Raw genomic sequence first — 16,679 nt, 5'->3', positions numbered from 1 at the left:
ATGTCGAGTTTTTAGAAAATTTTGTAGCTTAGCTTAATTCTATGGTAAGAACTTCAATTGTGTCTATGACCTGTTGATTTAGTTTATATTGATACCCATGATTATAATATTAATAATAAAAATAAATTATCATGTTCCAAACAAATGTTTACTAATTTTTGTTTTATGCGAATTATTTTTAAAATTTATTATGAATGTTATTATATTATATGAAATAGCATTGAGATATAAGTAAATAAAACAAAATTTATACAATTCTAATTTAAAAGATATATTTTTTATGTCGCTGTAACGACTCAAAATTTTTATGTTTTGAGTTAAGAAAGGATTTATGTATAAGAAGGCTATTTTTAGTCAGATCAAAACTGTAATATTTCAAAATAATTTTTTCAATTACTTTTTCAATAATATGCATGGTAACCATATCTAACCTTGGCAATCTTGGCTAGTACTGTAGGCTATGGTTAAAAACGGGCGACAATAATAATAATGTGGTACATGTTATTGGTATGTGGCAATTCATAAAAGGCGACGCGACGTGAACAAAAATTAAAGTATTAGGGCTTGAAGCTTTCTTACTAACACCATTAAGTCGATTTTGAAGGACCTGGACAGAACTAACGAAAGTTTCATTATATTTTTTTTTTTTTTTCATTAAAAGTTTCCATTTACCTTTGTCACTGGTATATTTGAGTACAGATTTGATTACATGAATTACAATTGTTATCTTAGAACTAGTATTATCAAGGTCTTACCAATATAATACAACAAAGTAAATTCATCACAGGCTTGATGGATAACTTCTATATGACTGTACTCAGTTTGTTTTAAAATTAGTTTATTCTGCCATTTTAGTCGTGCCTCCATAATTACCTAGAAGAAAATAATTGTAATAATTGTGTTTATACAATCGCCTTTAATTTGAGCTTATAACCCCAAAATCCTTGAACCAGGAGGAAGCTATATACCAAGTTTTAAGTGTCGAGAACCTTGTCAAGAGTTGTTACAAGGACGGACCAACAACACGATTTTAAGAACGATCTGTCGGGGTTTTATCAATGGTAAGTTTTCTTATTTACATTGAAACATAAAACCAAAATTTAACACTTTTATTATTTTGTGAGGCCTTTCGATATCAAGGATATCTTCTTCAGACACATCACAAAAGTAAGTTTTCTTGAAGCAAAGTATCTTTCATTCACTTTATTAAGCATAGAGTAACGTATTATACATACATTATTATTGTACTATACGCGTATATATTTGTATTATAGTACGCGATCCTATAGTACAAGATCAGACTAATGGTGATGCAATGACCAGCAATTTTGAAATCAGTGTCGCGTAATATCTGGCTTCGCGAGTTGAGTTGAAATCAAAAGCCTTGCCAATGCTGAATAGATCTCGCCTTCAACCTTAATTTACACCGATGACTCGAACATAATTTCTTGGAGAGGTACTGGTACACAGTTCCGTTCCGTCTGGTTGGGGAACAATACTTTCTATTTGATTACGCCAGGATCTGACAAATACCGATAGCCTTGAGAAGATAAACAAGTGCGGATGTCGTCTGCTCTCGATTCTGCAGCACTACTGCGTGCTCCACGGCTTGGTGCCCCTGATCTTGAGACATCACGTCCCAACTGGTCGGGGGCCACACACTACAGAGCAGCCGGTCAGGGGTTTGTATAAATAGTTGACGCACCTTGGCCTATTAAGTGGCTCCCCGGCCGCTGTTACAACAGCACAGTGGGTTACTTGAGCACGACTCAAAAGCTACGAGCCATTAAACTAGGAACAGTGTTGCCAACCAGCGTCCATTTCAACAGTCTTGTCTTCCACGGTGCACATCTGGCTTCTACTGTAAGTCATACTTCCCGTTTGCAAATTTCTCTACTGACTTTTCTTATTCAAAACTTGAAAATTGAATATTCAAAACGTCTTTAAAATTATGTTTAACCTTTAAAGTAAACTTAATGTGGTCTCCTAATGTATTTGTTTCGATATTTGTAATCTTGTTTTGAAGTTGATGTTTACCTGTTCACTTGTTTACCATTTATTTCTCATATTATGTTTTATCGTTATTTCTATTAATTTGGCCTCCAGTATTTTGGAATCCAGTAATCATCAGCATTTCATGTTTGCGGATTTTCTTAATAATTATTATATTTTGCGCCGTTTTTCTTCTAACCATTGTTTTTGACAAGTGTGTTGCTTTATACTTTTTAATTTAGGTTAGTAAATTGTTAACTTTATTGAGATAGTGTTTCTAACCTTACGAATATTACTCACATATTTGTTATCTGACGATAAAAAAACATTTGTATACTAATATATAAAAAATGTTAGCTTTTTGGCATTTACTTCAGAAATTGTGATTACAATAATATTAAAAAAATCTAAATTTAGTTTATTGTCAATAGTTGAGCTCTCGTCGGGGTTTGTGCAATTATTGTAGAATATTGATTGTTTAACGAGATAATCGTCAAATAGCATTTTATTGTGTAAATAAGTCTAAATCATACTTTTATTTATTTACGTGTTTTGGCCGTATATACAGCATATACAGTTTATGTCCGGCATAACGAATCAAGAGATATTGTATACTACAGCAGATAACTGCTCTTTAGTTTGCCCCAAACAGAAGGTGGGTAGTTAACTGTTAATGCAAACTGTATATTCTACAGTAAATAAATAAATATATTTAAAGTAAAAGTATTTTTATAATAAAGTAGCTATGTAACTAATTATATGACAATTTTAAACTTAACTATTTCCTACCAGGCTCAGGTCACGTTGAACGTAACTAACTGTTTACTATGTTCAGACTATGCCGAACATTCATTATGCCTAAATCATACGGATATTCCAAACCAGGGTCAGTGCACGCAATATTGTTTGTAACTGCACAATCGTAGTGCAATTGGTTCTTGGTTGGATATTTTTTCATTGCAGAGTCCCAGGCTAACCATTAAATTCCTTAGAAACATAACAAATTAAAAAAAACAACCATTCCCCGAAAAATTATAGGCATTTAAGGTAGGAACTTTGGTCTATTTTGTACCATTAGGCGCAGGGACAGAATATAAGACTGAATTTTAAGGAAATAATTTTGTATACTATAATAAATGTATATAAAACATTTTCATTGAATCATAAACATTTAAAAATTTTTAATGTCTTATATATCCTACGCTATTAGTTCTATTTGAGTGTGTGTGTGTGTGTGTTTTCATTTACTCGCTATTATCAATTATGCTATTTTTATAGACTAATTTTAGCTATGATTGCCATCAGACAAATTTTACAATTGCATGTGATACATGTTTCAGGTATCCTTCCGTCCACAGAAACAAAAATTACGAATATTAATAATATCTCAGAGAACCATGGTTATTTTCCACAAGGATGGCAAAAATAATACCCTATGAACATTGAAATAAATTAGCAGTTCAACAGTGTCTAAGAAAACTTTTCGGGGATGCAAAAAATACACGGAATCAATTTTGTTTAAGAAAGTGATTCACTAAAATGAAACACCACTTTTTACCATTTAAATAGTGTAATTGAGAAACAATAATAACTATTTATTCACTATATGATGTTGACTATTTGTGAATTTACGTAGACTATATATCGTATCTGGTTTTACTCATACATGTGACATTTTACTCATCAAAATATGGAAGCATTTAGTGTTTCCTTTTTTTCTCTAAGATAACCAATCTTTTGAGAAACTTTGAACGTCAGCACTGCCTATTATTAAGGTATTGATGAGATGAGACCAAAATAATAAAATGTGGACTGCTCACAAACAAATTGGCGGACGTTGTTAGGGTTTGAAAGTTCTATTTAATCGTACTATTTTGTACTAAATATTAATAAATTATAATAGTAAATATATCAAAAATTATTGCTTCCTTGGGTTACAGACTACTTGTACTTGTTTTGTGAGGATTTATAGTTCAAGAAAACGTTATTTTTGACACATACATTTCAGATCTTATTATTATTTAGAGTTTTGTTTTCTTGTTAATATCCGGAAGCGGCATATTTTAATTCGTTTCATTTTAGAGACTTGAAAACTATGGTTTACTGCCATTTTATACAATAACAATGGTGAATATTGTAGCGCTTGATTTTATGTTTTTGCTTAAGGTTATACACCGGTTCCTAAAGAACAGCTCCCTGAAAAGTGAAAAACACAGATGTAGATAACATGAAAGTTACAATAAGCCCTTTTTATTTGCAATGTTTTATTTTTACAAGTAGAAACGTAATTACTAAGGCTGTTCTGTACAATATGTGTATATCCAACAAAACAGTCATCAATTTGAAAGAAAGTATCGATTAAGATTCGAGTTATAAGACAAATGAATTGGTCACACTCTTTGAATAGGAAGCAGTAAAAGAGAAAGCAGTTTATTAGCAGTGGAAAGGGGGTGGGGGTATGGCCAGTATCATTAAACGAGTTCGTTAGGAAATAAATTGTATCAATACAATCGTTGAATTATTACGTAACCGTGCTTTATAATGTTAAAATATTACATTTATACGTTTCTTGTATTAATTTGGCAGTCCTGTGTTAATATTTATAAATATCGTATTATACTTGGTAAAATTGCATTTAGATCAAAAATAAAATTAGTCGTAAGACTATCAAGAATACAACAACAAGCAAACATAAACAAACTCAGGTAGGCTACTTTGCTAAATTGTTTTAAATTACTGGAGCTTTAAATGTTTAAAGATCATATTATGAGCCCGTGTGTAAATATATCCGTATGTATTTTTACCGTTCCTACGAAGAGTACAAACGACCTCCAACCAGGAATCGGGAACGAAGTAATTAAAGCTCGCTGAACTCGCTAGCAACCATTTGCGCAACGGTAGATTTGGCACGGGTGGGGTATAAACCGGGAACAATAGGCTCTGGTATCGGCTCCATCTTTATAACAGAGAGGACAAATACTGTAGTGCAGTTTATTACTGCAGTGCGTTTGTTATAGAGACAATCTACACCGAAGGCGTACACAGTTTATACAGCGTAATGTGCAGTGAACGACACGCTTGCCAACGTAACCAACCGAAATAGAAGAGACGGCAAGGTTCCGAGAACACGAGACTCGGTGGCAGTGGCACTGTACTCGCTCTATCGTGGATTTCTCAGAATAACCACTTTCTACAGACTATGAGATCTTACCAGTTGATAGGAATCTACGAACCGAGGCGCACTTGGCAAGCTGGCTGCGCACTGGCAACCGAACACCGTAATGTTAAATCTATATCTTCTCTGCAAGAATCTAAGTAGCCTTTGAACGCAATTCAGTACTGTTTGCGAGAACTGTAGCTGCTCATATAAGTAGCATAACATTACCTCTGCAGGCCTAATAATACAATAATTACATCGCAGTCAATTGACCTGAAATCCAAAAACTGTATAAATGGATCGAGGCGCTGCTGGAAGTCCTATACATATATAGAGAACACGAGACACCTTTCTCCCTAATTATGAGACACACGACATTCATAGTTTTCATAGCGTATTAACCCTAATATTGTTCCGCGTTCACTTTTTAACACATCTTTAACCCCTAAAATAATAAAATTTCATCTCAGCGTCGCAGTGTACAGAATGACAAACATAACATGCTTAACTATTAGATGCAGTGCTAATATTCTCCAGTACGTTACTGGCTTGATCGCAGTTTCATTGGCTGCGGACTGATTTTTCAACACAGTGTTGAAAAGAAAATATCGAAATTTCTTTGATTTCGGAGAACTTTTACCTGTGTGTTTTAACTTTGAACAACATCATTTTTCTATCGTTTTTTGTCAGTTGTCGCGTTTTCTGCAAATACTAAGTACATTTAGACAATTTCAATAATGCAATTTAGACTAGCAAATGCTAACAATCCGATAATTTAGTGTTACCAACAAAGAGCACAAACTGCCTATTTTGTTTGCATTAGCTATCCTTGAGTAACGTACGAAAAGATAGGTGTAAGCGTGATACCACGTTCGACCATATGCTATTTTCAGTGTGTGGATTTATATGTCTATAAGTTCTGCACTTTATCCATAAATAGAAACGCCCGATACCGATTTACTTGACCTTATTTACGTTGGAGTGACGCACGAACCAGACGAGTCCTGCGATTATCCCAAATGTTCCCCAAAGTTTATAGTTTTAAATATGAATTATTTTTCACACCTTGAGTACCACAGCTAACACATACAATTCTTGATGGGACCAACCAGGGTTCTTTTATGATCATCTATTATATGTAGACCTACTGCTATTGGTTTAACAGGATATTGAGCAATGTCTTCATAAAAACAAGGTTACAATAGTATTTATTGCTCATTGGCAACACAAACTCTTCCAATCGTATTTTATGTGAGGTATGTATTATTTGTCTCTTTCGTCATGTTGAATAAAACATTACAAATTTATTTCGTTCTTATGATAGATATTACAATTATTATTTATTAAGTGAGGTTATGTACCTGGTTAACAATAAAATACAAGTTTAGAAAATATATTTTGTACCGCAAAGTAGTTTTCTACGTTTTTAGAATACTTTCTCTAATCGCCTAATTCACTTTTTGTTTGTTGATGTAACAGGTATAAAAAAATACTAAATACTTTTAAGAAAAATCAGCATCTAAATCGGCATTCATCATTTATTTATGAAGTCTTTACAACACATGTTTCTACTCACGGTGGTGTTGTCATTGAATTAAACACAATGGCAATGTTTAAACTCTAGTGGGACCATCTTTCAGGTTTTCTGCAAAACGCACAGGCGAAGAAGTCTTCTAGCTAACATAAACATTGTCGAGTTTAAACCACAATCATGTTTTTAGCAATAATCAATCATTTTGTCGCTAAAAATTCCACATTGTTTGTTATAATGATAAGAGCGAGGGAAACGTTTACATTTTCAATTTCGCGACTATGCAACAGGTACAATACCTAAAAACACCTTCTTTTGTTTTCAAACGTTTTGCGCAATTGCTTGTGAATGTTGTTCAGTTAAAAATTAATTGCTTATTCTCTACAAGGATATTTGGTTCTCGAATATCTGATGAAAGTAATGCTGAAAATAACTAGGCCTACCTACCGGTCCCTGGCTGTGTTTATTTTTAAAGGAGTAGACTGCGGGGAGTAGAGCAAGTGTTGCAATAGTGACACAATGGCCTGTCCTGACAGACGATTGGCTGTATGTCGTGTTTGTTTGTCCCCAGGTGATTCACCGACTAGTATTTTATCATACAAGTTGACCATGTGATGCTACTTAAAAGCAACCTTTATATACTTGTATATTGGGTGCTTTGAGAGACGTAGACACATCTTTGGGCAATGATAGCAGGCCTACATTAAACACAAAACAAGCCATATCGTTTGCTTGGGAACATACTGTTCTAGCTCGCTTGCTTCGTTTAGCAACTGCATGTTTGTGTGTGTTTTTTATACATTGCAACTCTAAAACTTTGTATGTTACAGACTAGCAATTTGACATGAATATTTACTAAAGTACGAGTATAACCTAAAGCATTTTCTATAGTTTGAAAATGGTGGTCATTTTAAAACTTGTAAGCCAAATGTTACAAAATATTATGTACAAATAAAAAGATTGTCAACAGATCAAATATAAAAAGACAACAGTTAGGTACGTTAATTGTTATGATTGGATTATAACAACTTAAGATGCATATATATATATATATATATATATATATATATATATATATATATATATATATATATGCATTTCTTAGAAAGACTATCGGAAATTCCTCAACCATTATCTGGTGAAGTAATATTAGCTACAGTTGACGTAGAATCACTCTACACCTATATTCCACATGACGAGGGCGTGGAAGCAATTGGGAAATTTTTAGATGAAAGACCGAAAAACACTTTACCCACTTCTAATTTTATCACTCATTTAATTACTATGATTTTGACTATGAACAATTTTAAGTTTCTAGACAAAAACTTTCTTCAAATAAAGGGCACAGCGATGGGGACAAAAATGGCTCCTTCATACGCCAATCTTTTTATGGGGTTACTCGAGAAAAACTTTTTATCAACCCAACACTTTCAACCCTTGGCTTGGTTTCGTTATATTGATGATATATTTCTTGTTTGGAATAATGGAATGGAACATTTGAAACAATTCCTAGAAGAATTAAATGATTTTTCATCACTAAATTTCACCTGGAAAACATCGACAAATTCTGTGACCTTTCTTGATGTAGACGTTTTATTAAATAGCGATCGTTTTAAAACTAAAATTCATGTCAACGACACAAACAGTATGCAATATTTACATTATGATAGCTGTCATCCACAGTATATAAAGAAATCTATACCCAAGGGCCTTGCTCTAAGAGCTAAGAATCTATGTACAGATGACACTGACTTCCAAAATTATGTAACAACATTATCAAATTCATTAATCAACAGAGGATACCCTTCAGAATTGATTAAAAGTGAAATAGCTAGGCCTAAAAATACAACCCATGTTTTAAGTGTTGTTGAAAAAGATGCCAAATTTGTAACTCAGTACCATCCTGGATTACACAAAGTAAATGGAATTATTAAGACCGCCTACAAAATATTGGAACAATCTCCAGAAACAAAGGATCTTTTTAATAGACCTCCTAGAATTATTTTCAAAAGTCCACCAAATTTGAAAAATCTATTGGTTCATCCAAAATATATTAAAGATAAAGACAACAGTCAAAATTTCAAACACAAATACCATCCATGCAATAAACCACGCTGTGGAATATGCAGTATGATGCAATCTACAAACTGTTACAAAAGCTGTCTTACGCACAAAAAATATTCTATAGCAGAAGAAATCACATGTAACAGTGAAAATGTAGTATATAAATTATCCTGTCAACATTGCCCTAAAGACTACATTGGAGAAACATCTACGTCACTTAGGCTGAGGATGAACAATCATCGTGCCGATGTTCGACATCAAAATTTACTTAGACCCGTATCTGCACATGCTGTCCAACACAATAAAACCTTTGAAAATTGTTTCTCTCTAATTGGCATCAAGAAGTTTCAAAATTATAACAATAAAGACTACACCAAATTATTACTAAGAAGATATGAACAAGCTAACATAGTGGCTCTTCAATCAAAATCACCAGTTGGATTAAATTTGAGACACAGTAAATTTAAATTTAAATTTATTATTCAAACATTTTATCTATCTCTGTGTTTAGGAAAGGTTACATGTTTAATTAATTTACTTGTTTTGATACCATATGTTTTTGTTGTTTGAAATGTTTTTATAACCTTAATTCTTTTGTTTGTTTATATTTTATTATATACATGCTTTTGATAATGTTACTGAAAAGTAACGAAATATTAAGCATTTCGATTTGAAGAAACGTGTTTTGTTTTCTTTTATACCTATTATATATATATATATATATATATATATATAATCAGATGTAAGGAAGTCTAATTAGGATCTATTTTCATGTCAACAATAGAAATAACGTTTTTTCGTTATTTAACGCCTAATCATTTACCAATGAAATATTGAACTGTTGCCTTTTATGAGCTAGTTTTCATTTCTCTTATTAACTGTTCTAATATCAGGGTTTCGTGGAATGTGTCACCCAAATTTTAAAACTGCCGCCATTTTGAAATTAGTAACTAATACGTTTTTATCACATGTGTTAAACCAAATTATTATATTTCACGGGAGCATGTTTTGTTTAGTTTTATATCCCCATTGATTATCTGAAGTAATGCCAACCTAGAGTGCGTAATTTAATACTTTTAATTTGTTTTGTTTTATTTTGACACATTGGTTAGATGTCATACGACAAGCTTGGTTAGCGGAAGATCGGATACTCTGATATAAGCATCCGCGAAAGAATGCCGAATAGCAAAACCGACCATCAGACCTATTCATTCATGATGATGACTCACGATCCACCTGACCTCAACTACTTTTACTACCGTTCCTAGGCACATGAATGACATCACTGTCGGGCTCCGTGAATCACCTAGACAATGGAACAGCTGACTGGACATGAATCACATCTGCTGGCCTGGAGTTGCTCCAGTCGACTCACTCGACTTGGCCCACTTGTCAGAAGAATGTGCAAGATGGAGTTTCCTAGAAGAGAATAATTAATTAAATGTGTGTCACATTTACACCCGTAGACTCTGCTGTTATTATTCACTATGAAAACATGAATATTCATGTGTAGTATATTATTTTACAAAATCATTATTTTTTTAAATTAGTTGTCACAGCGGAGGTAGACGCTATTTTAACAGTATAAATGTAAGTAAAAACTAAAATATGCATTACTATTTTACAGAAAAATACAAAACGGTATTATCGCTCGAATATTTTGTCATTGCAAATCCAGATCGGTTAATAGCGGAATTTGACGGCCAGACGCAGGAACTATCATTTGTAAGGCTCGCGCATCACTAGAAAATTCTAACAATTAACCTAAGTGAGATTGCTAGATTTGGATTATCTTTCATCCATATTTCTACTGATACCTAAGTTTGAAATGAAACCCTGCCTCCACGCACGCCGTAGTTACAGTACCCGACCACAATCGTCCGATACCACAGGCAACAGACACACGATATATCCGTGTCCTTGTGAGCCTTTCCCATAGTATGAAATTTAAACTTGACTATATTTGGGAAGACGATAAATAATCTTGTTGTAAGATATATATAGTTGCTGCTAGCAAATATTCAGTGTGAAGATCAAGTTTAGTGTACATATCCCCTCCTTCCTCAAATTATTTCTTTTATTATGAAAATACAATTATTACAAGCTCAAGGAAACGTTAGAGAAACTCGTCTCAGAGAAACTAATCTTTTTATGGTAGCGTAATAAGACAACTTTTCAGGAAGTATGTTCACACTGACTACTGGAAAATGATATTCATATTATAAAGCTATACAGTGTGAGTTAAAAGTATTAATACACTCTGTTTAGCTGTTGATGGATAAAGATGGAGGGATGGAATCCGGGACACCTTTCTAGGAAATAGAAGGGAACTTTTTAGTCACTGTTACAAAATGGGATTTTTAGGGGCGGCTATAAATGTTTAAATGAAAAGGCCTATTAAGTGACACCTCATTTGAAAGGTCTCGATAAAAGAAGAAGAACAGTGGAAACTAACCTAGTACTCTATCTCAGCTCAGTACAAAATGGCAGCTCATTGAAATTAATTAAGTTAAAACCATGGATGGGTCCTGCTCAACCTTCAATGGACAAAGCTAGAAAAATGACACTCAAGACACCCTCTAGGAAACAAAAGCGAACCATATTCCAAAAATGGGGTTTTGGGGGAGGAGTTTAAATTTTTAAAATATAAAGTTTCAGTAGGAATAGTAATTACAATTACGTTAGTAAAACGGCTAAAACTTACTACCAGTGTTTTTTTATATCAGATGTTAAAACTGCTGTCCCAGAACAGTTTGACAATGTCCAAACCTATTGTAAAAACTTGATATTGTTCACTTAAATACTCGATTTCAACGTAAATTATCACACCTCTTAACTTTGTTAATTCCAACCAGAAACTGAACTGGATACTGTACTTCCTCAAAACTGATAAAATAAGGTAGGACTGCCCTGCAGCAGGTAATAACAAACTATAAAACAGGTTTGAGTTTGTAAGGAAAGTGGTTGTCTATTGAAGTTCATTACCTTCTGATTGTGGATGTTTTGCCTCAATTAATTTTTAATTAATTTAAATAAGCTGTCATTTTGTGCTGGGTTGAGATAGAAAATTCTAATTTCCACTGTTCTTATTTTGTCAAAACCTTTAAATGAGCCACTTAATGGGTCTTTACATTTAGAAATTTTGAGCCATCCTATCAAAATCCCATTTTGGGGAAATGGGCAAAGTTGTAACAGTAACTAAAAAGTTTACTTCTATTTCCTAAAAGGTGTTCCATCCCTTCATCTTTATCCATCAAAAACTAAACAGAGTGTGTGTATCCATACTTCTAACTCACACTGTATAGTAGATACGAGGTCCAGGAATCCTGAACTTTAAAGAATGTATAGTTCTAAGAGGAAAGGGTTTAATTCTTTTTCAAAACATTAGTTTTGGTTTGTTTCATGTGTAAAAGGCATGATAAATTCTCTTATTTGCCATTCCAGGGGTAGTGGTATATTTGTACGAGTGTATACCCCCTGACTATACCCACTAACAAAAGTATTCAAAAGTTCTCCCTGATTAATAACTTTTGAAGATATTCAGAATTGTAAAATGAGCTTTTCAAATGTTGTTTGCATAAATGATATAATTATACTTTGAGATATTCATTTATCTATCTCAAGGCTTGGTAAGATCTCTTTCAAAGAGATATGAGCTCAAAGCTTTAAATGGAAACTACAACCTTGTGAATGTATGATTTAAAATACATAAACATAAAATTTCAAAACAAATTTAGGGGTTTTGAGGAAAATTTGAGAATAAAATGTAAAACCACTATCATGTCTGTCTTCTAGTGGCAGCTTACTAATTTTTAATATTCAGAAATACAAAGAACCAAACCTACATACTGTCTTAAGTCTGTGAACTTTCTATCAAGAGTTATCGAACAGATTATTATTATTCGTTACATGAATATTTTAACTAAGGTGTCATCATATGGAGAAGGAACCCATCTTGTTGATAAATTAAAATTTATTTCTGAGGCTTTTGCTGATTTTTTTATTTTTTCTTTAATAATATACATTTATCCATTTAAAAAGATTAACTATTTTCAAAGTTTGCTAATGTTATTCCTTGACTTAACATAAATAATATGGCAACCATTATTTTGTACATGTGGCCTCTTAATAATGCTTAAATCCATGATCGTAGTTATGGTTAACCAATGTTATGAAAGACTCATATCATGCACATAACATTACATTTATGTTCATTGTAAAAATGTCTTGAAATGTAAAAGATCATCTGGCAATGAACCTGGTCAGCTGTTAGTAAGCAGAGAGGGGGAGGAGCTCGAAGCTTATGAGCAACCCGTGACAAGGAGGCAGAAATAACAACAGCCGTACCTGTTGGCTCAAACCTGTTGGCTCGACTCGCACAACACAGAGTTAAATGGACAAAGAGAAGTCTTTATGTTTTTTTAACTCATTGTGTAATAAGCCAGCCAGAACAGATTTAATCTTTTCTATCTAAAAATATACAAAAACCCTTTTACGATTCCTAGATTATACTAGTGATCAATTACTAATTATATAAAAATTGTTCACGGAACTGTAAAAGAATGTTCCTAAATTTTGTTCAGAGGTAAAAATCATCCAAAAATTAATAAACACACCAAGAACTTTTAAACTATCATGGACATTTAAAATTCGTCTTCACTTATGCTTAGGAATAAGAACATTATATTTCAAGATAAATGAAAGTGTTTGTTTTACTTTACGGTATTTTGATAGCCCAAGAAAAATTTAGATTTATTGTTAAATTTTTGTTTTTATTGGAAATATTCGTTTTTGGACCACTTGATTTAAAATATAATTGATCTAATATGTGTTTCTACTGTATGCAAGGGTTTTGATGAAACGTTTTACTATTTACAGCTCCATTAGATTTCCAGGAAATACAGTATAATAGCTATTTAAAAAAAGATTTTTCCAAAATAAATAACAGATCTAAATAATTAAAATGTTGGGTTAAAACATTTGTTGCCCGCTGTTGTATTATGGTATATTAATATTACTATATTATTATTATAATACTCGTATTCAATTTATATAATATTATTATATTACATTAAATTAAGCCCTACATCTGTACCATCTCAATAGAGATTATACAGGTGGTATGATTTTAATGAAGTCTAATTTATTAGTATTTTCAGAGAGCCTTTATTCTTTTCAGAGATTTGAAGTTTGAAAAAGTTTAAGCATGATAAATTATACTGTTTGTACCTAAAACTAAATGTGATCCAAACAAAAAAAACTCATTTAAAGCTGTATTAAGTGATTTTTATTACTTTTTATAGTACATTAAATGACTAAAGTTGTCTCAAACAAAGTCTTTGTGTTTTTTTGGAAAGAAATTTACTGTTTGATTTAGAATAAAACTACCACTGACCATGGGGTCACGGGGACCCTACTAACACTGTCTGAATCTAAACCTCCCAGAATCCTCTAGTAATGTGGAAAAAGTGAAACAAAATGTCAAATATTTGTACAAAGTCACAATGGTAATATAACCAGAGAAAAATTGTTGCACTATTTAATTCAATTAAAAGAAGAACACGTGAATTGTCTTTTCTCAAGTAGATCTCTTTGTCATAACAAAATAAATTATGCTCCCCTATATCTCAAATCTTACATCATCCAACATATATGAATTTTCTTTTTACTTTCCTTTCCACTTTTTCCAACTTTCCCTTCAAAAATTTCTCTTAATACTTGTCCCATCCAATTAATTTACTCTTCTGTATTTTTCTTTCTCACAATTTCTTAATTTATTTTAATATTCTACACCCACCATTCTCCTCTAAACCTAAATCGTGATCTCTTTTTATATTTTCTTCTTAGAGTTCATATTTGAGCTTCATAAAACTATAAATAATAAATATTCTTTTACTTAGTTTTTTGTAACTGTGTAAGCCTATAAAAGAATCTTTTACACCTTCCTTTTCAATCACGATGTTTACTCTTATTTCTGTAATGTGTATTTCATATATTCTCCAATAATACTATCGAAGTATAAAAAAATTGGTCATTATTCCACATTCTTCTCTTGCTTTTCAAAAATATTGTAGCATTTCAGCCAATAAATAATCTCTATTTATTGTCAGTGATTTCTGCCATATCATCTCTTTTCAATTCTTTTCCAAAATATATTCAGTGCTCTTATTCTGTTAAAAAAATTCTACTAAGAAAATATTTAACCCTTTCATTAGTATATGGTTTTGATACTAAACAGTATTTATTTCAGAACATCTTATTGTAATTCACTTCAAAATAATAACACTATCCCCGAACGTTACATGTTTAATATCTTGCTGTAAACAAGTTATAAAATAATTTCTTTGCTTTTCAATTTTAATATAAGATTCTATAGGAATCTTGATAACAGAAAACAAAGCTGCTAATTTCTGAATTTATAATAATTTAAGACAGAGTAGAACAAATACTAAATGTCATGGATTATCCTGATAATGAACTAGTACTTGTACCTTTGGAAGATTTCAGTAGGAAACTAACTGCTCTCAACTTATGGCATATGTGCACAGTTTCACATGTACAAACTGTCACCTAATTCTAACTTTAATGACTATGGAGTTTCTTTTCCACATTAACAATAAATTGTCAATACAAATAAATGAGAAATAATATCTAAGAAGTCACATTCAGTTAATATTACTGGTAATAATTTGTGTGGTTCCCATATGAAAAATAGTTTTTTACGATTGGTATATCATCACAATCAGGGATTTTCAAAGAGTCAGCCACTGGGACAAGCTGCCCTGGGTACAATGTTTGTAGTCTGCAGTAGAAAGCATGATAACACATACTCAGTATATGCTTACTTGTATTATAATATGGAATTGAAATTAAAATATTATTCTAAATAAATATTGTATTGCTATAACTGACTAAACGTAACAATAATAAGATATTCATATTCCAGTATAGGAATTTCATTTTTATTTTTCTTTAATCCATTTCTTCTCTTTCTTTTTTCAGTTCAGAATCTCTTTCATGGTTTAACTGTTTGTACTTCACTCTTCTTTGTTCACTATCCACATTTTCTTCTTTCTTTCTTCTTATTAATAATTTCTTCTGTGAGGCACTAGTGTCCTTAATTTATTATAGTCTAAGGACACAAGAGTCACATAATCTGTCCTTGGCCCACAAAAATGTAGTCTATAATACAAATGAGATTGGTTTTCCATTTTTTGAAAAAATTATTATCTAGGCAATTATTCTTTTTCTGTTTGATATTGATGAGCTTTCAAAGATAATACTGTATAATGCTAACTATGCCACAGAAAGAAAGATAATGCCATCCATTAAATCATTATTTATATCAATTAATCACTAATTTTGAATACCTTTTTGTAGGAAGAACTTTGTGAACCAAGAGACGCAGATCCAGGAGAAGGTGGGAGACCTGGCGGCTCGTCTGTGCGCTCGAGAACTGGAGTCCAACAAGCTGCTGTGTCAGATAGACGAGCTCCAGCACGACGTCATGGTCAAGTCAGGCGGCATGGATCGTAAGTTGAGCCTAACATCTTTTCTCTATTTGTCTTTGTATTGATGGCACCAACCAGCATAAAGTACTGGGAGGAAGAACATCTCCCACCAAATTTCAGTTAGGCTCACGTGAAAATTAATATAGTAAAATTCTGTACACATATACATTTTATAAAATAGTATCTTGATTATACTCATTTTACTCATCAGTATTTAAACAGTTATGCTTTTTTCTCTTTCCGTGTATTTTTATAGTACTGGACATTTTAAAGTGCTTTGGGGAAATTGATTAAAGTGTTTTTTCTTAGTTCTATACCTATCAAGGATGTCCTACAAGGGCATCATGTAGAACAGTGTAGGTATACTAGACAACATTAGCATCTGAGTCGAGGACTGCTTGTATCAGAATACTCATACTACTTG

General features: G+C 32.2%; 1 protein-coding gene across 9 annotated transcripts in view; it reads left to right on the top strand.

The window, feature by feature from the left end:
* Positions 1-16,679, top strand: part of LOC124375096 (trichohyalin) — a 91,130-nt gene that overhangs the window by 38,209 nt on the left and 36,242 nt on the right. For all 9 annotated transcript variants that reach the window (XM_046833257.1, XM_046833231.1, XM_046833249.1 and 6 more), the window contains one exon: positions 16,125-16,276. In XM_046833257.1, the coding sequence (XP_046689213.1) occupies positions 16,125-16,276 (152 nt within the window). The remainder of the gene's footprint in view (positions 1-16,124; positions 16,277-16,679) is intronic.

Source organism: Homalodisca vitripennis, chromosome 1, assembly GCF_021130785.1.
Source record: "Homalodisca vitripennis isolate AUS2020 chromosome 1, UT_GWSS_2.1, whole genome shotgun sequence".
Lineage (NCBI taxonomy): Eukaryota > Metazoa > Arthropoda > Insecta > Hemiptera > Cicadellidae > Homalodisca > Homalodisca vitripennis.
This window is presented reverse-complemented; position numbering and strand designations above follow the sequence as displayed.